Below are 27,656 nucleotides of genomic sequence, written 5' to 3' on the forward strand. Positions count from 1 at the left end.
TCAGAATTAATCATTTATCCCGACTTCTATAAATGATAAATTTCTAAATTATAAATATATCTTTCTTTAAGAGTCGAGATATAATTTTTTTAATATATTTCACATCTTTCATGCTGATCAATGCTGATTCGTTTTACACGTGTCATTTTACGCAAAGTCTTTATTATACATACATAGTAAAAATTGCGTACAAAAATAATCTCGGTATACGATAAGTCATTTTATATACACTTAAGTAAAATCGCAAAAGCGCAATACTTATATTTTTATAGCTATGTCTCATAACAAAACAGGACGGCGTGTATCACACACTAACATCGCGTTCACTCTCATCCATGAAGATAAAACGCGGTGCAGCTTAAAAGTCGTGAATAAAAGTTACATGTGTGGCTAATTAACAAGTGACATAATATACTGCGGTACATTTGTACTATGGTGTATTGTTCTTAACCTTTTCCACTGCATTCAATTATCTTCCTGATTTATTTTTGGATATGCATGGAAAAAAATGCATAACATTTTTTTTTTAAATATCCAATATTCTCTGAGATGGATTTAAGATTAATTCTATCGCATGTCTCATGAGCTTATTTTACAAAAGTAAAACTTCTAGAAAACTTCCTAAAACTTCTAGAAAAATCTTAAAAGATAAATGAAAAATACTTGAGCAAGACAAAATCGAGCTGCCATTCGAAGCTACTAAATGCACAATATAAAAGACCGAAAAATTATTCGTTTAATTATTAAATTTTTCGTACTCGACAAAAATGAGCAACTAATCACTTTTTGTAATATGCAAATTAAAAATCATTCATTACAATAAATGATAAAAATATTTCATAAAACGATATTTATGTGAGTGCAGTCAATTTTTGATTATTAAAGTTGATTAAGTTTCGCTTGAATCAAAGAACCATTTACTACAAATTTTTGGTGCTCGGATGAAAGGAAATTCGTTTGTTCCATAGTTTCGGAACCGGCGAAAGGACCTGTTCTAAAAATAAATGTCTTTTCTCCTTGAGATTAAAACGCACACTACACAATGATTTATCATTCTTATCGTCTCTTTCTATGGTCCAAGCACGTCTGTCATGACTATCACTATTATCGTACATCATATTGTTGATTCGCCTGATATTGTTGTTCGATGTGATCGGTGCCAGATTCTCCTTATCCGGCGATTTCTCCAATCTCGTAGGAAGATTATTTCTCTTGGTGGAGATTTCCGTCTCTGTAGTTTTTTCCTCGCCGAGCCGAGTCTGGCACGGATTCTCACCGTTTTCGACAGACACCAGAGGACTCATCTCGACATACAAATCGCTTTCGTTCGTATTGAAATCGTCCTTACGATCCGCGAATGTGACCTGTCGCACTAGCTTGCTCGCTCTGCTGCCGAGAACCGGCGAATCCGACAGAATAGCGTCTATCAAAGGCGTCTTCTTGATGGATTCTATCGCGCAGCATCGGACAAACTCCCTGATCGCATCTATTTCGCGTTTCTCAACGTCTCGCGCGGTTAGATCAACCGGACTGACCGTCGTTGACGTGTTTTTGAGATCATTGTCGAATAGCACTTGGGCGAAACGCGCTCGCGCCATCAAGTTTTTGGGATTCAGATCCTCCCACTGAGTCTCAGTAATGTGATAGACGTGTCGCGGCGAATTCTCCCCCGTATACCGCCTGATTTGATCTATCGTACTTACGAGGGTACTCGCAGAATCACGCGTTGATTCTATCCCGTGTGGAAACTTTTCGTCCGACGAATCGTCGCGCTCTTCCAGTATCGTATCCAGCGCAAGCATTCCGCCCCGATCATCGATCACTACCGGCTTGGCGACATACAGACTGGCGTTTCGATCGTCCACAGTGGATACGGAGAATGCGTTGTTGCCGTAAGACGATTTAGAGGCTTCCTTAGATTCTACCAGATCATAAGTCAGGGCGTCCGCATAATCGTCCTGCTTTGTCCCTCGCGAAAGCATACCGTCAGAATATTCTGAGCTGTATGTCGTGCCGGTCGTACTCGTCAAAGTGTCCCGCCGCCGATCACGTACTACGCTGTCGTCGTGGATATACGTCTCGATGTCCGTGTAACCTTTCCAGCTGCGGATGCACCACGGCGGTCGAGCAATTCCCAATGGACATACATTTTCGTAGTCATGGATCGACGTCACACAGCTCATCGTCTCGTCCCGCTGTTGCTGCTCGAAAAACAATGTATATAAAAAAATTATAATGTGTATCATAATATAATAATATAAAATAACACATAAAATGAGAAATAATAAATTTAAAAACTGAACTACAAGTTCTTGATTACCTTTTCTATATCGAATATCCTGCCGCTCTCTAATGGCGTCGGGGTCGTCAATTTTCCTCTGTTCTTAATAACGTCCAACGCGCCGATCATCTTGTTGGAACAGGAATTGAACGAGAAAGAATCGTTCACCTCACAGTTGTCGAGTTTGCCAAGCTGATCGAGCAAGTCAATGCTCAATATATCCGGTGCGCGCCAATCCAATTGTGGCGTGATATCGTGTTCGTAAATGCCATGACGTTTACGGGATGAGTCGATATCGAGCAAACCCGGATACAACGGTGCCGGGCTGACAGTGCGCATATTGTCCGAATTGTCGTTTGACGCAATCTCCTCTTTATGCTTGCCGCCGGCGCGACTATGCGGCCTCTCGCACTCGGTGGAAACGCGCACGACACTCGCATTGGATTCGTTCTCCGAGCTGTAGTTGCGATTTACGATGCCCTCTTCCGCACAATCGGAAATGTGCGCAATATTTGTCAGCAGGGATTGCTTGTCGGTGGCCATCTCTCCCTCCTCGGTCCTCTGCGATATGTCAATGGAGTGGTGCAACGATACCAGAGAACCGCGCTGGAACAACTTGAAGGATTTGCTGGGAGTTTCAGTTTTGGCAGTATTCGTAGTGTGCGAGAGCTCATTGATATTCCGAGAAACGCCGTTCGTTGTTGTTATCGATGAATGAAACTTGCCGTAATACAACAACATGCTCATCAAACCGACGAGCATACCGCCGATTATCGCGGACGCTATTGCAATCATTGTATCGCTCGCGATCGTGTCCTTAAAATGCAATGCAAACATAGTCAGGAGAATCAAGTTCTGTGCCACGATCACCGTATAAAAGACGAGTACGCGATAACGCGATCTGCCCTCGCGCAAGTTAAAAAAATCAAAGCAGTAGATCAGACCGATGATGCAGTTATAGATGCGCTCCTCCCATACGGTTGGACAGAATTCCGTCTTCTGCAGGATCACCCAGATTGTCATAAATAACCAATGCAGACCTGCAAGATACAATAACGTAATTAAAAAATTTTTTTTTTACGCTGAAACATCAGTTCAATGTGCGTTTTAATTTATAGACTTTTAGCAGGCTTTAAATATAAAATATTATAGACTAATAAAAATAGATTAAAATTCTATTTTTACAGAAACTAATTGATACTATTTTTGGTCATCTTTTATTTTGAAGCAGATAATTTTTTCACAAATAAATATCATAATTATATTTACTATTTTCTAACATATTTTTCCATTATATTTATATATATTGCGATTATACGCAAATTTTCGTCTCCTCCTCATTGTTATTCCCATCAGAGAAACTTACCCAGAAATAAGAAAAACCATGCTCTCAGGAAAACAGCGGCTAACACGAGAACTCCGATTCTGGACAGCAACATACCGCCGCGCCACAGAGCCTGAAGAACGAGAGCTATCCAGGTCACGTTGCTGCGCTCACAATTGATATTATGCATAGCCCTAATGTATGTACTCACGGCCCATATCAAGGAACAGAAGGAAGCTATGGCTGACGCGCCTATAAAATAAAAAATGTCACACTAATATATAAAATTTAAAAATATGACATTGAACTCGCAGAACAAAATCTGAAATTGAATCTTAATTTAATTCTTAATGTTCTTGATATCGCCAAAGAAATATGTACGAGAAAGAAGGTGAATAGAAGAATATAATAATTATTATATTACAATCGATTAATATTCATCAAAATTATTATAATATAGATATTACATATATATATTATAATATATATTAAAGGAGACAGTAAATAAGAAAATGTAAGAAACTACTTTTTTTGACGTGGCAAAGTCGCTGCCTTTCTTTCGACTTCTATTTTTGAATACGCTTCACTTCGCGCTTCATCGCTTTATATTTAAAACCAAAGAGAACACGAGAGAGAGTCCCTCATGTCTCGTGGCATTCGTGTTGTCGCGCATTGTTTTCCAGAGAAGCAGATAACGGCTGTCAGCGATAAACAGTCAGGATTCTTTCCGCCTTCCTATTATCTACCTCGGGGGCGGGAAACATATGAAAGAAGAGAGAAGGAAGAATAGCGCGTCCTTCCGCGGATTCACAGATATTCTTTTCATTCCCAACAGACTCGGCAGCATCGGTGGTACAGTGATACAACATACTCTCAACAGCGTTGTTTACCGGCGGTTATACTCGTGACTAGATTTATTTTGAAATAACTTATACATGTAACGGAAGAATCCTCGAGATGATATATAAGTCAACGATCGACGCATCAACCTCGAACAGTAATGAAAATTTAATGATTTATCCGCGATTATTGAAAACTGGCTCTTATCACCTCGCGAAAAGAGTCTTTTCCTTGATGCAGGTATGTAATGTATACAAAGTGTTCCAAGTGACAATTTTTATACGATAAAAAGGCTAAAAAAAAAGATAAAATAAATTCAAGTGTGTTATGTGAGGAAAAATAATTCCATTAATTACAGAGACAAATCACGATGATAAAATTGGTCCTATTGTTAACGATCATCTGCATTATTATATTGTTAATACTGACGAATTTAACACAAACGTCGTACACGAAGACAAACATAGAATCGACCGCATCGCCGAGGTATGCGATGCCGAAATACGCGTCTGAAATAATAATACCGCGAGTAACGATGTCGAGAAATCAAATGGAGGATATTAAAAGAGAGCTGGAGAGCAGAAAGCGACGAATGGTATGCATGTGTGAATCAATTGACATGAAGGAATCGCGCTTAGACGCCGCATTGACCAACATGATCATCGATACGTAAGTGAAAGATGCTGAAAAAATAAAACTTTTTTTTTTAAATAAAATACATTTTAATAAACTTTAATTAAAGTATACTTTACTTTTATATAAAAATTTATATATATATATATATATATATATATATATATATATATGTGTGTGTGTATCTTAAATTACACATACACATATACACAAAACTAGTTTATTTTTATAAATAAATTATATATTAAAATAAACATGTAATTCACGAAGAGATCGGAAAGAAGTAATCAAACAAGCTGTTATATGACAACATGAAAAAATTAAACGATAATCAAGAATTTGATTCAAAGGGAGCATAATGTATCGTGGTGTCCCATATACAAGGCGGCGAGTTCTACATGGATGATTTACTTTGCCGCATTAAAAGGCGCTTTGACAGACGTTACTATGGATTTAATACGACGCAATCTTGTACAAGCCAGTGATATTGTGAGACAGAAATTTCGACACAATGAGAATTTTAATAAGACATATGAGGTGAGGAAGACACTCTTAATCCTTTATATAATACTGCACAATTTTGATCAATCATAAAATAATGATATATTCATATATCAAAATGCAGTAAAAATATATATTAAATGTAATAAAAATTATTAATACGGAAATTATTATTAAAAATTATTAATATGAAAATAAAATAATATACATATAAATTAAATGTATATGTAAATAAAAACATAAATTATTAATAAAATATTTAATATAATAAAAAAAGATTAAAAATATATGCATCAAATTAATTATTGAGTATAAAATACCTTTATAAAAATAGAGAAGAATTAAAAACAAAATAATTTTATATGATAAGAGAATCAAATAACTATGATAGGAGAATAAACTTTAATTTGTACTCATCTCTTAATTTGTCTTATAAATGATTAAGTGAATAAAGCGTAATCGACAAATTTAAAACTCGCGAATACACGTTCAATTTTCAGAAAGTAAGCAAAACTAAGAGATTCCTGATCGTGCGAGATCCGCTGGAGCGTCTCTTGTCCGCGTACAGGGACAAGTTGGAACATATGCAGAGTCGCGAATATTATTACAGACGCTTTGGACGGCGCATCGCGCTCAAATATCGCCAGCCCGGCGACAACGCGACGAGATTAGAGCCGACGTTCGCGGAATTTTTGCGATTTATAGCCAACGAGAAGTACTTCGACGAGCATTGGGCGCCATATTATCACACCTGCGAACCATGCGCGCTCCAGTATGATTACATACTGAAGATCGAGACTCTGGATCGAGATTTAAACTTTTTCATACAGGATACCAAACTGAGTGACTATCTCTACGAAGTGAAACATCCACGAAACATTAATCCTCACGGCGCGACCACTAAGAAATTACTCGGCGAATATGTCACAGGGATACCGCGATCGCTTCTTGATCAGATTTACAAAATCTACGAAAACGATTATAAATTATTCAACTACTCGTTTATATAATACGTCACATGTTTCATTTTACATTATTTATACAGGCAGCTTGTAATTAAATTTATTAAATAAATGCAGAGAATATTAAAATTTGCAGACTTTTTCTCTTAAACATGATATAATACACGATTTTTTAAAATTATTTTTTGTCCCTTCAGTATTCTTAGAGACAGAGTTTGTGTATACATATATATTTAAATATATTTATTTAATATAAATAAAACACAATATAAGTGCACAATGTATACAATTTTCTTAGATTTTAAATGCCTTTTAAATTAAGTAAGCATATGTTCAGACAACACAAAATAAAAGAAGAAAAATTACAGAATATATATAAAAGATGTAGCCAAAAAATAACAGATAAAGGCTTTTCAATATGCATGTGACATTGTATATATAAAGTGTAGAATAAAATGATATTTAAAAGCTGTCAACAAATGATAGATAATACTCACTCGTCCAAAATGGAGCATGATATAATGTCGCAATAATGTATAATTGTAGTATCAACTGTGGCGTAGCTCCCATAAATGATTCAAACAAATGCAACATACATATATCACTTTCTTGTCGATACACCCAATCCTTGTCTCTACTAAAGCTCGATTTATTTCTCAAAGAGTGCACTGCAGTGTAAAGCAACGTCAAGTACCTGAAAACAAATGTGTAAATGGATAAAATAGCTAATTTATCAATAAATATTTATAAAACTATAGTTACATAAAAATTTAATCTGGTTAATAATCTGGCTAAAGAGATTGCAAAAACAAATATCAAATACCTGTGCAAAAAGCCGAGTAGCAAGAAGTGCAATAACCAGTGAACAGTCCGTAGAGAACCATCGCTACGATGCCATCTCAAACTAAATAGTTGAGTAACACAAGCGGGTAAGATGGTGAAACCCATTGCAAAGCATCCCCACGCTGAGCGGCCTTGCAAAAGGTATTCCACACATACAATGCTGTCTGTGTGTGTGAAAAATATCTTACAAAGTGTTTGCTATATAAAAACAAGAGCTTTCCCACTATTGCAAATTTCTACAATTGCATGCTTTGAATATACAAGATCATAAATATCTTCATCATATGACCAATGTCAAATAATATTAGTATAAAAAAAAATTGCAAAGACGCTAATAAAAAGTTGCTTTAAATGTATACAGTCACAATCATCTTGTTACTATTTTATTGTTTCTACATATTATATCTTAAAAAAAAACATTACACTTTAAATATATATTTTTATCATCTTTATATTCAATATTTTCTTTCTATTGTATAACAATAAATATATACAACTTTTAAAATGAAAGAAAAGCTACTATAAGTGATTCTCTTGAAAAAGAAAAAAAAGTTCTGATACTTTTAATTAGCGTCATCGAAATAAACATCTTAGAGCTGACATAAGCATATACAAGATGTCCCGTAATTCACGATCTTAATTCTAACGCAAGTCAGCGGTTAAATAATCAAAAGATAATCGAAAAAATTAATTATCGCAAAAATATTTAGGAATTGTCGACACATCTCTCTGCAACTAAGATTCAACTTAACATTTCAGGAATAAAATTCATACACGAAATTAATCGAGAAGATTGACGCGAGAGGTCTGTCAACTCGAAAACTTGACACTTGTCATCGAGATCGCGAAATCACGGGACACCCGGTGCATGCGTATTACGTGCGTGCTGGGGAGCACTCTTTGTTCACCTGTTGCTACGTCCGCGAAAAAGAAACTGACCGAAAGCGCGTAGTACAGCAGGTCGACGATGCGGAATCGGTAACGCTCGAGCTGCCGTCGCGGCGCGGCCGCGTCCGTCTTCTCCATCGTCGTCGTCGTCGTCATCGTCGTCATCGTCGTCGTCGTCGCGTCCTCGCCGCGCGGAACATTGACGCATCTCGCCTTGTTCGACTCCGCCGCCGCCATCTTCCCACATCCTCGTCATTCGTCACCCAGCGCGACGCCGGATAGCGGCGCGCTTAAATCTCGAATTCGCGCCCGATTCGAGCACCGCTTTTCTCGCGCACGCGCAATAACGATGTACGTGCGAAACACGTTTTCGTCGGAAAAAACGCGTTGAATCAATCGGGACAAATCAAGACAAATATATGACAGTGTGGCGATACTATTTTTTCAACTGTTTTAATTTTGTGCGAAATGTGAAAAGAAAAACTCGATTAATCTTTAGAAACTGCGCCAAGTGGGACCTCGAACATTTTATCGATCCGGCGCATGCGCATGATACCGGACTCTGATTGGCTCGTACCACCGCGGTTCTTTCAATGTTGGCCAACCTGAAACGTGGCAGGGACGTAGCGCGACATCGAAATACCCCGACATATCCTATCCTATGGAGAGCCTGACACCTGGTACCCCAAGTGCAACGACGTGCGTAGCGCCTGTCGAAAGTGTGATTCAGTCAACACGAGAGAGTTTCTGTTGGAGGGCCCGAGGCCTCGAGTCCTCGGGGAAGCCACAGCAGATGAGTTTAAGATCCGTACGTGGTTGATTTTACGAGGAGGCGAGTCAACGAGACGGCATTGGTTTTCGGCGAGAGACCGAAAAACATGGCGAGCCTCGATGACTAGACGTTGTATGCGTATAAAAACTGTACGCGCGAGAGTCATTATTGTCTCTGTCATCGTTCTTGCGATGAATCCGAGCCTCGAGTCCAAGACGATTTGTTGATGGAGTGTCTGTTAATCACACGTTGGATTGAGAAAATTTGATCGAACTTAACCTTCGACGAGGAGTTCAAGTTTGAATATTGAAGATATATTTCTGCCCGTACGAGTGAACTTTAAAAAAAGATATCTTCCGAAAGAAAGAATATAAAAACGTTAATTATACGGGAGACGTTTCGTTAATTCGCTCCGAATAAAAGTTTACTTATCTCTGTAGTTATACGAGGGTTATATACAGTTCATTTCTATGAAAAGTAAGTTCTAAATGTAGGAGATACAATTTTGTGCTTGATAAACCACTTGTAAAACCTGCAACAAACGATTAAATAGAATAACTGACATATATGATATTATTTCTTATAATATATAATTAATATTTATTGTAATATATGAAAAAATCATTCGAATATAAATTCTGAAATAAAAATTATTATTATTTTTAAAAATGTAGGAATTTATCAAATGCAATATTTTTATAATTATACAAATGTATATATATATATATATATATATATATATATATATATATATATATATATATATATCATATAAATATAATAATATATAAAAAACATAATGTATCATACATGTATATTTCAGAGAATTAGAATAAAAGTGTCGGGCTGATCATGTGTCAGCATGTATAGCTTTGAGGGAGATTACAGGCGCAAGCCACAACAGAATCTAGCAGGTGCCAGCAGGAGAGATGAGAGGACTGTTCTCCTACAGCATGCGCAGTTGGAAAGATTAAAGAGAGAACAGCAACGCAAGAAACATGATGCAGCATTGAAGATACAAGCGTTAGTACGCAGCTTTATCACCAGGAGACTAGTGTTTGCACAGAAGAGAAAGGAATTTGATGAAGCACAACAAGCGGCAGGACGTAGAAACTTGAGTCTGGACGAGCTAGTGCCCTATTTAAGAAAGCTGCTATTTTTTTACAATCATGTTTTGGATGCCAATAGACTGATATGGGTCCTCCAACACTTTCTGAAACATCAGAGGGACATCAAATTAAAGTCGATAAGTTCATCGCAATGGTTGTGGAGATTGCGGTAAGTTATTAATATAAAACTAAACCACAGAAAAAAGTATTAAATAGAAAAACTACATTAAATTTACAATTGTTCCATTATTACTATCTGCAATTTATATAGCGCGAAATACACAAAAAAACACTACATTAAATGAAATTAAAAAATAATAATTTAATAAATAACAATGCATATTATTATATGGTTTATAAAGAAATAAATTTATATATAATACATAATAAAATTACATAAAAGTAATAGAGATAATAGTAGATGACAAGATATTTTAAATAACAAATTCAATACAGATGGATTCTTCGCATTTGTATGCGATACAATACAGAAACGCTACCAGATGGAGCGTACTCTTTGGCGATACCGTTACGTGTTTTGGAGGTATTTACCACGCGAGAAGAAACGGAGAAAGTGTTGCGCGAAAACAGTTACTGGCATCTGGAAAGTATATTTGTTTACCTGATTCAACATAGCTACTTTGAACAGTTGAGGAAGCTACTGGACGCGAAAGTGCCACTAATGGTAGAGGCAACATCAGTCGCGCCCACACCAATCTCCAAGTGTCTACTTGATATGATTAAACGACCAGTAGACTTGATCCCTTACGTGAATCGCAAGGAGGACTTTTCAACGCTTGTGCTACGGGAACTGTGCAAGAGTGTGTTTTCTCCCAGACTGTCTGATCCGATTCGCATGTTCGTTGTGCCAGCATTGGCAGAATTCAAGGACTTTCCATATGTCCAGCTGATCGCTTGCGTCAATCGACTTCAGCTGGAACCTACGATAAATCTACTCTACTGCGTTCTGTCGTTAGATTCGTCGAATCAATTTTGTAAGTAAAACCAAAGAATCTATTATTCTTGTTATTAGCGCCTAACTTTAATCATAAAGATATATAGATGAAGTGCATCGTTCAAAAAAAATTTTTTTTATAAGATTAAATTTAAAAATTATTACATTATTTTTTATTCTCATGTAGTTTTTCTTATAGTTATTAATGTAATTTTTTTTATGTATGTGATATAATATTTATTAGAAAATTAATTTTGCAAATTAACACAGAAATTAATTGAATTATTCACGTCGTGTTTTTTCGTAGCATGGTGCAAATCCGAAGATGCATTGACGAACTATCTGCAAGTACTCGCGTCTTTGAGCTCGACTATTGTAATGGTAGAGCAAAGTGTCTCAGAGCAGCAGCAAGCCGACAATGACTCGGACAATGAATCCGACGGAACCATGACCGATCAGGAGCAGGCTGATATTTTACGGAAGTGCATCGAGATGTTGAATGAGCAGCAGCGTGTGAACTGTATATTATCGACGATCGAACAGGGCCGGTCGGATCCTGCTATACTGTTGCAACCGCTTTGCCGATTATGCCACCATCTGCTCATCATCAACAAGCTGGCTGTTCACAAATACAAGCTTCTCTACATGCTCGCCTTCAAGCCAATGTTTCTCAAACATTTATGGACGAACTTGGCGTCAATCCGTCAGACATCGTTGTTTGGCGGCAGTGGTGCCGCCGCCACGCCCTTGTTGCAGATCATATCGCGCGGAATCGCTCTCTCCGCGGAGGATACCGACAGGATAGTCCCTTTACTAGCGGTTTTCTGCTCGCTGTTCAGCTTGCTGATCGCGACATTACACGACACCGAGTTTTTCCTCGAACAAAACAACTCCGCAGAACAAACGTCCAATAATCGGCAACAGCACGCCATGCCGTTCACTATCGCGGAGCTGGTGGTGATATCTGGCCATCTCAAGGGTGTCTGCCTAGGTTTGGTAGAGCTCGCATTTCCCGATACTCGGCCTACAGTGCGAGATGACTACAAAAATGCCGTATTGGGTCCCACATCTGGTGTTCAGTGTCGACACGACACGCAGATTTGGACCCACCTGTTCAAGGTATCTCACGATACTTTTGATATTAATCTTTAATTTAGAATGATTATAATTTATCTAAAGTATTCTATATATAATGTTTTCTAATTTTTCTATCACATTTTAACGACATATTCTTTGCATTTGATTTTTTATCAATGAAAAATAACCAGGCTCTTATAATATTTAAATAATTAATTAAATTAATAATTAATGAATAATTAAAAATAAAGTATTTTTATAAATCTTATTTAAGGTTACGGTGGGTCTTCTACGTCAATTGCATACGCGCGATCTCAGACGGCAGTTCTGTCCGACAAATCACTGGATCGCATCCAATGTCGTCATTCCCATCGACAAGCCGCAAGACTTTGCGTTTCGTAGACGTCGACTTCGTGGATACGTGCCCTTTCAGAGGCTGAGAGCATTCACGAGAGAGGAATTCGAGGAGGGGCCGCCTCTATCAGCAACGGAAGTGCGAACGCTGACCTTGTTGCGCGAGATACCGTTCGTAGTGCCGTTCAACAATCGCGTGATCGTGTTTCAGTCATTGATCTATAAGGATAAAGCGGAACAGCAGGGCGAGCTCACTCACTTCATGCAAGGTCCATCGATACAAATCTCCGTAAGACGAAACTATCTTTATGAGGACGCCTTCGAGAAACTGTCGCGTGAAAATGAACCGGAATTGCGGCTAAAGATGCGAGTGCAATTGGTCAATACCGCGGGATTGGAGGAAGCCGGCGTAGACGGCGGCGGCTTATTTAGGGAATTTCTGTCCGAGTTGTTAAAGACTAGCTTCGATCCTAATCGAGGCTTTTTCAAGCTCACCAAGGATAACATGCTGTATCCGAATCCCACTGTGCAGTTGTTGGTCGATGACTTTCCGAAACATTACTACTTCATCGGCAGAATTTTGGGGAAAGCGTTGTATGAGAATCTATTGGTCGAGTTGCCATTCGCCGAATTCTTTCTATCGAAAATCGTTGGCCGCCAGTCCGATGTAGACGTGCATCATCTCGCCTCCCTCGATCCCATTATGTATCGCAATTTACTCTATCTAAAGAGCTACACGGGCGATGTAGCGGATCTCAATCTGGATTTTACCGTGCTCAGCGACGAACTAGGCGAGAGACGAGTCGACGAGTTGAAGCCGAGCGGCACAAATATCCCGGTGACGAATCACAATCGCATCGAATACATCCATCTAATGGCCGATTATAAGCTAAATAAGCAGATTCGCGCGCAATGTTATGCGTTTAAGCAGGGAATCGGCAGCGTAGTCCCCCTCGATTGGCTGCAGATGTTCAACAACAAGGAGTTGCAAGTATTGATATCAGGCGCGCAAATTCCCGTAGACGTCAACGACCTGAAACTGCATACGAATTACACCGGCGGATACGCGGCCGATCATCCGACCATTACTGCCTTCTGGAAGGTTGTCAGCGAGTTTAACGATCAGCAGAAGGGCCTATTATTGAAATTCGTCACTAGCTGCAGCCGCCCTCCTCTCCTAGGATTTAAGGTATATATTTCGTAAGCATATTTATTATATTAAAATTTTGCTACACAATATGGTTGAATTTTGATCTAGAAATTTGAAATTATTATTGAATTCGAAAATAAATATTTTAAACCTTAGAACATCACGATGTAAACTTAAGCTTTAATTGCATTATTGAAATAAAATAACAATATACTATAATTATTATAATTAATTAAATATTTTAATAATAATAATAATAATATTATTAATATACAATTGTATATTAACATCCGTATATATTAAAAGAAATAGTATAATTATTATGATTTTTCATCAATTTCTTATTCATAGTACATACATTCCGATTACAGGAACTCGATCCGCCATTTTGCATCCAGCATGCCGGCAGTATGGACCGTTTGCCGACTTCGAGTACCTGTATGAATCTGCTAAAACTTCCCGAGTTTCCGGACGAAAAAATCCTGCGCGAGAAACTTCTATACGCAATACAAGCGGGCGCAGGTTTCGAACTCAGTTAGAGACCTCTAACTTTGGCTTCCAGCGACTCTGTTTGACCCAATAATACAATGTTACCCAGTGTAAATACATGTGTAATTAAACGAATATATCGCGTACAAGAAAGAGGAATTGTCGTTGAGATATCGTTTTGCATATCTCCGTGGAACAGCGTCAAGAAGACTCAGTGCGCAGATTATCAAAGATTTTTCAAAGAGAAACGCGCTGAAGATATTAATATTAACAGGAGGGGCCAACTATTAAGCTATAGTATCTTCCTACCGGAGATCATTATCGACATCACTTTGATGCAATTGCAAAATTTGTAAGGAAAAAAGGAGAAAAAAAAGCGTAACATATGTTCGAGCGCGGATATTTTGTTCGGTTTTGACTTTTCCTACCACCTTTGGCCTATAATTGTAAATTGTGTATATTTTTATTGTTTTATATATTCGTCATTGTGTGATGTGTCCAAAACAACGACTGTGCTATTTTATTTCAAATGTACACGAGAGAATAGATGTACGTATTTATGAGATATATATTGTTAAGTCTGTGTAAATAAAATATCAAAGCGTTGAAGAAAAGCGTATATATTATTAAAAGACAACAATTGTGGATTTCCTCGTATTAACTTATTATATTATTTGTGATATATCGATTTATAATTTGGAACACTAATTTTAACATATTACTTTTCTTTCAAATATTGATATATGCACAATGCCAATCTCAATAATTAACGCTGAGTTGTTAAAATTTAATTTTCAATTATCTCGTTATAACAATCGCGAATATTACCATTACATAAACTTAACTTTGCTAGAAGGATTACTAAAATATTATTGTATTTTTTAATATTCACAATTTTGTCCAATTTATTTTCTAATCTCTTATTTTAATTGTAAATTCTAGAAGAAAGAGAATGCAATCTCAGAAATATTCAAACAACGATTTGTTATAAAAACTGTTTGAAAATCCATTCGATGTGTAACTTGAATATTTTAATTGAAACGTATATAGTATAGTTTCATGCAAAAATTAAATTTAAATTATTTAAATGTAAAATATTTTAATTTAAAGTTAAATATTTCATTAAAAAAAATTTATTATTACTTCAAAAGATGTGTTAACAAAATCTTAATCGTTAAACAAAATCAGAAAAATCAACGAGAAAATAAAAGAGATAAGAAATAAATAAAGAATAAATAAAAAAATAAAGAACATTGAAACACTCAGACTTCGAAGAAAAATATCCTTGTTTCATGCAGACGCATTCAACGATTCTGAAGAATATAATTCCGAGACTCTTAAAAAATAGAAATATTCATGCTTTAATTAAGGCTTTTGATATCGGAATTGTGGCGTTGTTAATAAATAATAGATTTCATTTGAAATAATAGTTTGACGTTAATCATCAATAATAATAAATTTTCGAATTTTGCAATCAGCGTATTTGCGATGCATATTTTCTTGTTTTACTAAATGAAAAGTTCATCATGTATTTTATACAATCTCAATTACACGTATATAATAATAACATGCGAATGTATCGCAAGCACCATGAAAAAGAAATGTTTTATATGTTTCGTATAATAAAAATTTATGAACAATTAACTCTCTTGCGGTACCAGGCCATTTCTCGTTCCGTACGCTATCGGGAAGAGAGGAGGGAGAAACAATGGGAATGCTTCCTTATAAAAGAGAAAATTTACTTTTTCCCGAATAAAGAAAATAAAATATTACTACATTTATCCGCACGCGTTTTTCGTACGCATTTCTCATCTCTTACTTATGTTATTTTTATCTTCTTTTAATTCATATCTTACGCAAATTTCCACATCTTTTCGCTGCGCTTTCCATAGATTGGTATCGCAAGAATTAAATTGATGTTTTTAAACATTGCCAGCAAGAAATAGAATTTTAATTTTTTGAAGATAAAAAGGGAGAAAAATAAATTATCCTAACATTTAATTTCGCGAATTTTTGGATAACACTAGAAAATATAAATACGCGCAATTTTTAAGAAAAATAAATTGCTCGTTGTAAAACGACAATGTTATAAATGAGAAAGATGATTCATGACTTCTTTCTCGCTGAAAAAAAAATCGATGTCAAACGAATCGAAAAAGCTGCGGTCAAAGAATACTCAACGGTCCCCGAACATCGATATGTGGGTTGAATTACATAATGTTATATGAGTCTCTCCCCTCTCTCTCTCTCTCTCTCTCTCCATTTCCAAAAGTTTGGAGAAAGCAAAGAGAGAGTATTACAACTCGGCGATTATTCCCAAGTGAATAACCAATAATTAACACGTTTTCAGCGTATCGTAGGAGTCGCAATATGCTCTCAAAAAGGAAGAGAAAAAGAGTTATAGTTGGACTGGTATCGATATTTGTAATTAGTTTACCTACATTTCTCTTATTCTCTCGGAATTCCGTTTACAATCAAGTCCATTGTTTCGTCATTTTCTCACGTAATTTCGTTTGCATGTCCGCCGATCTTTCTTTCTCTCTCTGTCTCGCTACCTTATTTGACGTTGAGGGCGATGGAATAATCGTCGACGAGATCGTCCGGAAAAATGTCATTTTTATACCGAAAATCTAAGCATAAACGCAACGTTTTTCCATGCATTTTTCCAAACGACCGATAACGCGAGACATCTATTCGCACGCTAAAATGATGGAAAATAAGCTTTTAAGAAGTAATCTTATTGTCATAAGAAGGTAGTAAAAGCCGTTCTCGGTTTTTGCCTCGCTACAAATCCCCGAATAATAATCTAACCAAAGGAATTCTCATTTTGCTCGTGAGCACAAATTTTTTTTTTTTTACATAAATAAATTACAAATTCGTAAAATAAAATAATTAAAAATCACAAACGTTCCTATCTTCAAGACAATTATCTGTATTATGTATGAATTTCCAACTTTGTATCATTTTTAAATTTAGAATAATTATAATTTTGTATTAATTATATAATTACTTTTATTAAACAAATCTCGTAAAATAGATCTGTCAAAATAACATCATTAACTTTTTTTAAAAATTGTTTTATATATATTTTTTGATTTTTTTGTACTATATACATTTACTGTAAATAAAATACTGACTACATATTTATCATAAATAAAAAAAAAAAAATCATGGATCGGAAATAGAAAATTAAATTCGTCGTTTCCGCAGAACAATCGAACGATGTCACAACATTATCGAAATGTTCGAAATGTCCATATACTCGTTGTACCCGGCGAGTCGCCGTCATCGGGGAGGAAAGGGGTGAGAGCCAGGGGATGGCGGTCGTGAGTTTCTTCCGCGAGAGGAGGGTGGGTTTCCGCTACCACCGCCCGCTACCCGCACCAGCCGGCGGGAGTATAAAGTGGTCGCGTGCACCAAAGCTCGGTCACTCTGTCGCGGAGACATCGAAGAGACGACGCTACCCGGAGATCGAGTTGTTGTCTTGGCTTCGCATTCAAGTGTCACCCTCCCTTCGCTCCCATCGGAACGAACGTCGGACGAACACCGGGCCTGCACGAGGTATAAGATCGCGTTCTCCAATTCCCGCGCGCGTTTTCCGGTCCCGGCGTTTCTCGCACGCGCGCTTCTCCTTTGAACAAGCCGCTCTATCGTAGATTAATACGATTTTTTTCTGAAAAAAGAAAGTAGAGAGGGAGAGAAAAGAAAATAATTGTGCAAATGTAAATCATAATAAAAAAAATTAGGACGTATGTGACAGTATAATGGAATTGACAGTTCGCGTGTTCGCGCGACGTTAGTAGAAAAAGACTCTTCTAATCGGACGATCCGTTTCTAAGATAATGTACGGCGTTCGGGATGAATTGGAAAGGAACTCTTTGCTGAGATTATTTCATCATTGATCCCTCGAGAATACGCGAGGCGGTCTTCACGCGAGATATACAAACTCGCGTTTCGCGAATTCTCGTGCGACTTTCCGAAAAAATTATTATGCAAGTCAAATTATATTGATATAAATTTTCCACGCAAAACGCAAAAGATAATTATATTTGATGTAAAAAGTGAGGGGCCAAAAAGCGCGAAAATAAATTTACGAAGCAGAAAACGCGCGTATGTTTCGTTTTGAATATAAATTATTTAAATTCGATCAACTGAATTCGTATAATGGCGAATAAATAGCAGCAGATTAATTAGTAGATTAATTAGTCGTAAATAAACTCGCAAATTGAAACAAGATGAACATATGCCAATGAAGGAAAAAGCTTTTATGATCAAACGCTTCTCTTCTGATAACGTATAACAGCGTATGTACGGAGGATAAGATCTCTCGTAGAGGGAAGAAATGTCGAGTTAAAATTTAATAAAATGAAATTTTTTCTCTCGCACGTACTTAGTGTCTTTTTATTTACCCTTCGAGGGTATGACGAGGGTGCGACGACTCGCACCTCAAGTGTAAACTTGCCGAATTCCCGCACGACTTTCCCGACTCTGTTTGCAAGCCAACGTATAATTTGACGTCCGTTTGCGTCGAGCGGACGGGGACAAATTAGATCTTCTTTCGCTAGAGCTCTTTACTTTTCGCAATAATACGGTAGTGCCGTAGTGCGCCTCTCTTATTGCTTCGAGTAGTCTTTTGCGCAAAAAAAAAAAACGTGAGTAATTATAAATTAAATAGGAGTAAATTGATAGTGATGTGGAATAAATTAAATATAAATGTAATATAAATTAAATATAAATTTAAAATATAAGTTAAATATAAATTAAATATAAATATAAAATTAAATATAAATGTATATATATATAAAATACATATTTTATATGTATAAATATATTGCGTATGTATATTAAAATATACGAGTAGTAAATTTTGTCGCTTAAAATTAACTGTATGTTCTATAATTATCGTTAAAATTATCATTGATTCGTACAATTTTTTCATTGATAAAATAATTATAAATGAGTTTATAAATTAAAATGTTTGCGCGTGTAGCGCAGCAGTAGAGAAGGACTTTTATGGTCAGACCGGTTGTTTTCTGATAATTTAACGCTTACAATTCGGAAAGATTGAATTAAAATGGTGGACATTGTGTTGTAAAGTTTATTCGAAATTATTTTTAGCGGATATTTTTCTCAAGATTTATGAAATCTAAAAACGATAAGTTTTATAATCGGAATAAAATTAATCTTCATTATTGAATAAATCTTTGTTATTAACTGTTTAAGGATAACGCAAAATATCTGCAATTTTTTTTTTTGAGTTTTTAATTTTTTAATTTTTTATTTAAATAAAGCTTTTTATTTTTTATTTAAATAAAGCTATAAAATTAAATATTTTTGGAAAAATGTTTAAAAAAGAGAGAAAATATTTAAAAGCGGATAAAATGTATTTAAATCATTTGGATTAATTCGCTTGCGTCTAAATTGAGTCAATTTTCAGAGAAAAGTTTTTCAGCGTTTCGCTAACTTAATTATCTGTATTAATTTTCATAATAATTCAACAAAGAGTAAATATAACGACAATCACAATATATTTCGGATACAAACCTAAAGAAGCGTGAAATTCACTTTAAATATTATCAAAAAGTGAGTTTGGAGGTCACGATGCGCCGAATCATAAAGACAATCTAAAAATATAGAAACTCCAATCTTTCCTTTTTTCTTTTGCGGAATTCAGGTGTGCGCGCGTATCTAAAAATTTCTGATAAAAAGAATTCTTGAAATTTCTTCGTCTACTCGAGCATTCTGCTTCCCGTCTCGCGATCTTTAAAAGAAAAAAAAAACAAAACTTTTATCTCGAGCGTTCGAGATTCTTCGAGAATACACCCGTGATTTTATCCCGCAATTGTTCCGTTATTTTCGACATCGAAATTTCGCGGGATTAGCATATGTGTATACTAATGATATCGGATAAATCCGCTGGCAAAACCCACTTTCGAAAACGCGCTCGCGCTCGAATTATCGCGATGACCTTTTCTAATTAATGAATTAGATTCGCGCAAACCGCACCGCAACGCGATCGCGTTGTCGCCCGCCGCGGTGTGCTTTGTGCGATATTTCGAATGTTTCGCGCGGCCGCAATGAATTAATCTGATGGAGCGGCCAATAATAATGCGTATCGTCGATTGTCCTTCGCAATTAGCGGATTGCGTAACGCGGACCGCGGGTGGCGAGCTTCGCGCGGGCTTCGTTTTTTCCATTTAACCCCCTTCACCCTCCTTGCTTCTCTCCTCTCTCTCTCACATCCCCATGCGTATTTATGCCTACACACATCCGCCGTAGTCCGTGTCACTCTACTCTTTCGTTACGTTCCTTCAAATTAAATACAGAATGTAAATAAACAATTTTCATTGATCAAATTTCGTTGCAATTAACTCACTCTCGAAAATTGAGCCAAAAATTGAGTTTGTTAGAAACTTTATCGATTTGTTTGTTTATTCGTATTTCCCTCAAAGAAGAAGACAAGAAATTAAATTCCCGAAATCTGAGAAATATATCCTCATCGGAATAGAATCTCTATCGGAATCTCTTTCGGTCGAAACTCTTCTCCAACTTGACGAACGCTCGTACTACTTAAATACAGTGGCGTTTCACATTTCTCACATTTCTTCCTCTTATAAAAATATTTCAATACGTTTATAAATTTCTTTCCAACAACTTTTTAATCAGAAATTCAATATTTATTACTTCTTTCTTTCGCAAATAAAATAAAGAGGTACGTTATTAAATAATCGCGTACGTTATTATTAAATGTTATCGGAATAAAATATACGGAATGCGAAGAGATAAGAGATTGCCATATAGTTAAGAGTAAAAAAAGTACACCTATAAACTTAATTGTACAAACCGTTAGCGGGTTCATTAGTTATCGCAATAAGATCGATAATCCAGACCGTTTACACTGATTTTTCGACATGCTTTTTCGACACCGTAAACACAAGGTGCGAAACACAACATCGCTTTCTAATCAAATGTTTCGTCGACGGCAAGATTGCCTAGATTCGCATTGATTCGACGGAATAAAATTATTCTCGACGCTTCCCCACTTTTGACAAGATAAGATTCACGATAAGATACAAATTCTCATTTCTCTCTCTCTGACTCGTCAAGATGTGCCGTCAATACCAAACGCAGTTACGTATTAAAAAAATATATATGTTTTGACAAATCAAACTTTTTTTATTTAAAATATATTTATCTACTTAAAATAATATTTGCATCAGTTCTTATGAATAAATATCGTGGTGGTGAAATAAATCAATGTGCAACATATTTTTCTTGAGTTGCAGTCGTCGATGATGATTGAAATAATTATCGATTTCCTTTCAATTCGAACAAAACAAAATCTTTATCAACAATCTTTAGTAAAATATTATTTTAGATCGAATATGCGAATAAAAAATTTCATGTTTTTTGTCAATTTGACTCTCACTTTCAGATTCTATAAAGATGTCATCGGTACGAAACGCAGCTACACTGGCGTTGGTGCTTCTCGTCTTGGCAGAGTGGTCGGTGGCGATGCCAACGACCGACACAGACAAAGACAGACTGTTGAACACCGTGGACGTAAGTAAATTAGAGTAAGATTTTTCTGGTTTTACGTAAGAATTATAAAATATATCGCTTTAAGAAGATCATCTTTATGGAATAAAGTTTTGAGAACCAAAAGGTTAATGAAAGTCTCTTTAAGATACTTTCACAGACCGGAAGTTGAATTATTTTTTCGATTTCACCACACAATTAAAAAAAAAGCGAAAGCTTTCAAATTCGCGCACGTGCATCTAAAATTCTTCCCGCATGATATCGTTTCTAGATCTATTTCGAGCAAAGATTCGCAAAAATCTCTCTTGCAACAAAGCAAAATTATTTTTCGTAGCAATAGAAAAAATCCGGACTATTGGAGAAAAAAGATTTCCGTTTTCGACAAACGTCGGAAAAATGAAATGTGAAAAATCAGAATCCGTCTGCGTTTTTTTTTTTTTTTCGAAGGACTTTTGTTCGATCGGTTTAACTGGCGAGTAAAATGGACATGGGGCGAGGGATTCGTCTGACAGCTGTCAGAAACGTCTTCGCATTCTCCATCGCTTTGTAATCGAACGGCGAGATCGATCGGCGATATTCTCTTTTGCATGATTCAAAATCCGCAAAAAATTTCCTGACATTCGCACTCTCGACAGAATATCCTACAACCTCGCAACCTCGAGTTAATTTTGACGGTAGATTTTCCGACAGATCTGAAATAGATTTTTCCCTCCGCGGAAAGATATTGTAAGATCGATAATTTCCGAGTAAAAGAAAAAGAGTTTCAAGCTTCAGAGAAATAAATATACGAGGGAATCATATCCATTAATTAATTCCAAACTTTATAATTTAACAGAATTTTAATTTGAAACTCGCTTATGAAGATGTATGACGTTGAAAATTAAAAAATTGCGATTAAATAAGGATTTCCCCCTCGATATTTCCACTAGAGGACAAATCGATCTCAAGTTGTTCGGAAAATCCGTCGCTAATATTAATTTCACGAATTATCTTAGCGAAACGGTCACAGTATCGACAAATCATCTTTTTAAAATTTTTATAAAATTTTCCGCATGACGAGAGTCGCTCGTAACGTGACGACAAAACGGGAAAAATAACATTGTCAATATTAAAAATAAATTGAGAATCATTATTTAACGATGGCTCGTTAAGACAAAAGCCATAAAAAACATGTCTGGCATTTTTGTTAACGAGAACAGTATTTTCTGAAATTTTTCACGCAACTGCGCTCTAAAAGAAATGTAAGAGAAAAAAAAAAGAAAGAAAAAAAGAGCGCCTCGTAAGAAAATAACTGCACGCTCGGCGTCATGTCGCGCAATTCGTTTCCTTCCTATCTCGATCTCCCGTCTCGAAAACGTTTACGCTTGATTTGAAAGATCTATCTCGAAGTAAAAATACTTGCCGAGCTGAAACAAGGGGCGAGCTGGAAAAAAGCTGTCGTGTCAATAGCGATACCGTCAAAGGGCAAGTGTCGCGAAACTATTCGACGAAACCGATACTCATCGATACCCTTGTTACTCGATGAATTTCGGAAGAATACTCTTATGAGATGATGTAACCGGAACGAAGAGAGCGAGGATTTTGCGAAAATGTTGCTGCTTTTCCATCAGCAACACGCAGATGGAATAAAGTTCGATTGCGTCGCCGTATGTTGCGTAACCGCGCATCATTTCCCTGAATTGCAAATGAGACGAAGACGACGGGAAGAAATGTAAGAAAAACGAAGGGAAAGGAAGCTTCGTTTAACCATCGAATCGAGAAAAAACAACGATCGTCGATCTATCGGGAGCGCGATGCAACGTGCCTTATAAAAAGTAATAACTCGCTCGGTGTAATTTAGATTCGCATTACACGAAAGAAAACAACTGTACGTTTTTTGTTTCAATGTTATACAATTGATTACGCCTGTCCCCTTATCGTCAGCGAAACTCTTCTAACTATAGAATAGATTGAAAAATATCGGAGAAAAATGTAACTCGCCGAGTAAAAAAATATAGATTTATTGAAAAACGAGGGGGGGTCTTTTAGCTCGAATTGTATTTTGCTCCCCGTTTTATTCGCGCGGCGAGAATTTTACTATCGCAAGTTGCAACCGCGTCTAGTCGTAAATACAAATTGACATCTCGAGAAAAGCAAAGAACGAAGGCGAGCACGGAAGCGGCCAATAAATTCGCGAATAGTGAATCGATAATCTGCCAATACGACAATCGGATTTTTGTATCCTTTCTGCTTTAGCGCCTCTTCGATATGTGCATCTCAATTTCTTAATTTCAATACCGAAAAGTTATTTTCGGATAAAAAAAGTTACGTTGAGAAAAAAATATAATTGTAATAAAATGGATAAAGAGAATAAAATTTTTAAAATTTTTTTAATATTTAATCAAACAATTAATTATTACACTGAAAGATAAACATGTATATATTTTTTCTTTGCAATTAAAAAAATATTTTTGTCTATCATTTCATCTTTTTTTGTAAGCTTTTGTAAAATATATAAATGTATTAATTTTACACGATTTTTACCAGAAACTTCAAAGAATGTGTTCAAACTATTGAAATGACACGCTGCGCGAATACTTTTTACGAAAGATCCAGATAAAAATATTAAGAAATATCAAGAAAGTAATCAATGTATAATACAAATGGAACGAGAGAGATAAATATTAATCGAATATTGCTTTTCTTCATACACTCTCAGTAAAAGACAGACGAGCAAAGAGAAGGAGAGAAGCGTCGCGAGAAGATTTCCCACACGAAATCATGAGACGAGTTTGCACTTCTATAACGCTTTACAATTTACTATTGGGATTTCATTCGTTCGCTCATGTAACTTCGGGGACTCATTTATTTAAAAGAGAATCCGGAAACATATGTGTAGTTTCGATTGTGTTTTTCGACTTTTTATTATAGTCAAGAAGTATATCTCCGCGATAAAATTTCGAAAAAAAACTAACGTCAAATACTCGAGAAAAAAGACTCGCATATGCTCTCGCGAGGATAAGACGTTGTCCAAAAAAAAGGGGAGAAATTACAAGTATAAATTGAATTATATAATTTTCATATCAATATATATTAAGACATTTCGACGCGCTTAAAAATAAGAAATCATCAAGAAAGATTTCAATTTATAAGTATTTTTTAATATTTTATACAAAAAATGTCGCTTAATATCGACTCAAAACGTCAAAATCAGTAATTATAAATACTACATTCAAGATTCCGCAATTTTGTCAAAATTATGAATACCAAGATCTTTCAAGTCGAAATGTCTCTAAATTTTCCATTCGAAAGCTCAACTCGCGAGAGACGGAACCGCGAATATAACGTTAATTATCTAATATCGCCTAATATTGATCTGATAATATCGATTGACTTTATGTAAATATTTATTATGCGAAACGTGCAATCAGGCGGGCTATATTATTTTTCTCGCGTCACAACTAGGAAATTGAAATAAATAAATATGTCAATCGATTCGAGCAGATGTGCAGATTGCATTCATTGACAATAAACACAACAATTCGCCTCGACAATGCGCATGTTTGCGTTTCCATTTACGCCCCGCTGACGAAAAAGCGCGCGTTCTGGTTTGTAATGCGTTGCGAGTGTTTCTCGCTTTTTATTATCGGAACATTAATCGAGAGTAATCGTATTTAGAAAGAATGCGCGTTCTTTCGTCGAAATCAATGATAAAATCGACGATCGACTGCGACACGAGACAAAATCAGTTCTGATAGTATCGGAATCATTATTTATTGCAACTTATGCAACAATAATTATGTTTTTGACACTATTATTTTATTAAAAATTACAAGCAATTTATATAATTTTCGATGTATTATTATTCATAAATTTATCTTATTGTAATATTAAAAATGTTTATATTTCATAATAAATATTTATATATTATAATAAAATTATATTTATTAAAAATTTATTTATTATAAATTTTTTTTGTATCACACGTTTTCTTTGACGTAGTATATTCCCGAAACGAAACATGCAACCTGCTACTGTTATTGCAAATTTCTTAAATCTTTATCACTTTAGTCGAGTCATAATTAATCCCCGATTATCGTTTATTAAAAAAATAAAACATGTTATATTTTCTCCAAAAAGAAAATAATCAACAAGGTCGTCTAATTGTTTCAGTTGATAGATGATGATGGCAGCATCGAGACAGCCCTGATAAATTACCTATTTACCAAGCAGATCGTGAAGCGTCTTCGTAGTCAGCTGGACATCGGCGATTTACAGCGTAAACGCAGCTACTGGAAGCAGTGCGCCTTCAACGCGGTGTCCTGCTTCGGTAAATAAGCAGGACGAAGAAAAAAAAACGAATGGCGAGAGACGCAAGGGAAGCTCGTACATATATATATGTATATTTATGGAAAATTATATTGTCGGAAAGTTTAAGGGAACGCGATAGAAACGCAAAGGAGATTCCAGAAAGTCTTTTAAATTTCGATAAAAAAATGTTATTAAAGTTACACGTTATTTTAAAATATTAAACATATAATTGATAATGGCCACTGTGTATGGTAATTTACACCAATTCTAATAATGACATAATAATTTAACGTTATTAAAATACGCGAAACATTAAATACGCATCTCCCTTAATATAATGTACGTTTAACAAAATAATTCGATATAAAATGATAGATGTGATAAAATATTTAATAATCCATTCAACGAAATAATCAAAATTGATTTCGAGATTAAGAGGCGCCTATAGACTCTTCGCACGATAAAGAATTAATTAATTAATTTCAAATTATAGCAACAACAATTAATGCGCGCGTATAAACGATTCTCTTTCGTCATTTCTATGCGTTTCTGTTTGCTCTAATTCGAAGCAACTGACTGCGTTATTAATCCGTGAGGGAATAAATCGAGGAGCAAAGACGGAAATTATCGTCGGAAGCGCAAGTCAAAGTCGGTTGCCCCTAAAACGAACAATTATTCGATATCATCTCGCGAGTTTATCCCGTGCGGAGTATTCCCGAATTTTCCGACAAGGGCGGTATGTACGAGAGAAAGACAAAGAAAAGAGAAAGATCCTTCTTCATCTCCTCGCAAATTATCCGATTTAGAGCTTTCAAGAAGAACAAAGAACAAAGTAGCTGCGAATGTCAATCCCGTCGCTGTTTTCGAACCCTTTGCATCGCTTTCCCTTCGAGGGGAAAAGATAAGAGCGGATAAGAGAAATAAAAATAAATAGAAAAAGAGAGAGAAAGACAAAGCGGATGAATAAAATTAAAATCGAGGAAAAAAGCACGATAATGTAAAATTAATCGTGACATCGATTAATTTTATATCATCAATCGTGCGCACGAAATAATTATTGTTAGGTTCTGTAAATGATAATAAGATAGATAGCGGGGGCGCGAATGCAAAGGGTAACGATACGATTAACGAATGTAATCGAATACATATCAGAGGATACCGCAGAGAACACGTGCCAAGTCTAATTCTTCTTTCGCGCTGCTGTAAGCTCCTATCTCTGTATCATCATAACCCACCAACCTTTAGCGTGCTGTTCGATACGTATGATATTTAATTGATGCGTAATTTCATTTGCCTGTGTCGTCGATGTGTCCCGCCCTATACATGTCACAGCGTTCTGTAAATGATTAAACTTGTTGTGTAATTGGCCCCTCAATTATATAAAATATTTCTCCTTCCCCCTTCCATCCTCCCTTTATCCCCCCATATCGATTGCGAACGTCGAAAATACGTACCGATACCAACACATGAATTCAATTATTTATACTTTTATCGTTTCTTCCGTGAATGTTTAATCGTCGAAATAATACTTATTGTTAATGAATGGAATTAAATTCGTTTCCTCATTCGTTTAATCGGATAATACGATCACTCTCTGCTACTTTTCTATTTAATCATATATAATTTCTTCTATAATCTTAACGCATTAA

The 27,656-nt window shown here is 35.9% G+C and overlaps 4 protein-coding genes across 5 annotated transcripts; 3 read left to right on the top strand and 1 right to left on the bottom strand.

The window, feature by feature from the left end:
• Positions 1–146: 146 nt before the first annotated feature.
• Positions 147–8,538, bottom strand: LOC126856832 (uncharacterized). 2 transcript variants are annotated; one of them, XM_050605729.1, is made up of 6 exons: positions 8,293–8,538; positions 7,365–7,548; positions 7,039–7,235; positions 3,648–3,857; positions 2,321–3,321; positions 147–2,201 (listed from the first exon to the last, which is right to left on the bottom strand). In XM_050605729.1, the coding sequence occupies exons 1-6, from the start codon at positions 8,507–8,509 to the stop codon at positions 921–923; spliced, it is 3,090 nt and encodes a 1,029-aa protein (XP_050461686.1). In that variant the 5' UTR covers positions 8,510–8,538; the 3' UTR covers positions 147–920. The 2 variants fall into 2 exon arrangements, with proteins under 2 accessions (XP_050461686.1, XP_050461687.1); XM_050605730.1 differs by having other exon boundaries at positions 8,324–8,534.
• LOC126856833 (carbohydrate sulfotransferase 14-like) lies at positions 3,864–7,023 on the top strand. Its single transcript, XM_050605731.1, has 4 exons — positions 3,864–4,685; positions 4,804–5,114; positions 5,429–5,615; positions 6,080–7,023. The coding sequence occupies exons 1-4, from the start codon at positions 4,563–4,565 to the stop codon at positions 6,587–6,589; spliced, it is 1,131 nt and encodes a 376-aa protein (XP_050461688.1). The 5' UTR covers positions 3,864–4,562; the 3' UTR covers positions 6,590–7,023.
• A 334-nt stretch (positions 8,539–8,872) lies between the features above and the next one.
• On the top strand, positions 8,873–14,797 carry LOC126856831 (ubiquitin-protein ligase E3C). The gene is made up of 6 exons (XM_050605728.1): positions 8,873–9,521; positions 9,868–10,322; positions 10,610–11,148; positions 11,416–12,227; positions 12,460–13,728; positions 14,061–14,797. The coding sequence occupies exons 2-6, from the start codon at positions 9,907–9,909 to the stop codon at positions 14,226–14,228; spliced, it is 3,204 nt and encodes a 1,067-aa protein (XP_050461685.1). The 5' UTR covers positions 8,873–9,521; positions 9,868–9,906; the 3' UTR covers positions 14,229–14,797.
• Positions 14,798–17,257: 2,460 nt separating this feature from the next.
• Positions 17,258–27,382, top strand: LOC126856759 (allatostatin C). Its single transcript, XM_050605576.1, has 3 exons — positions 17,258–17,739; positions 21,614–21,741; positions 25,870–27,382. Exons 1-3 carry the CDS (start codon positions 17,496–17,498, stop codon positions 26,032–26,034), a joined length of 537 nt encoding a protein of 178 aa, XP_050461533.1. The 5' UTR covers positions 17,258–17,495; the 3' UTR covers positions 26,035–27,382.
• Positions 27,383–27,656: the final 274 nt, after the last annotated feature.

This window comes from Cataglyphis hispanica, chromosome 19 (genome assembly GCF_021464435.1).
Source record: "Cataglyphis hispanica isolate Lineage 1 chromosome 19, ULB_Chis1_1.0, whole genome shotgun sequence".
NCBI lineage: Eukaryota > Metazoa > Arthropoda > Insecta > Hymenoptera > Formicidae > Cataglyphis > Cataglyphis hispanica.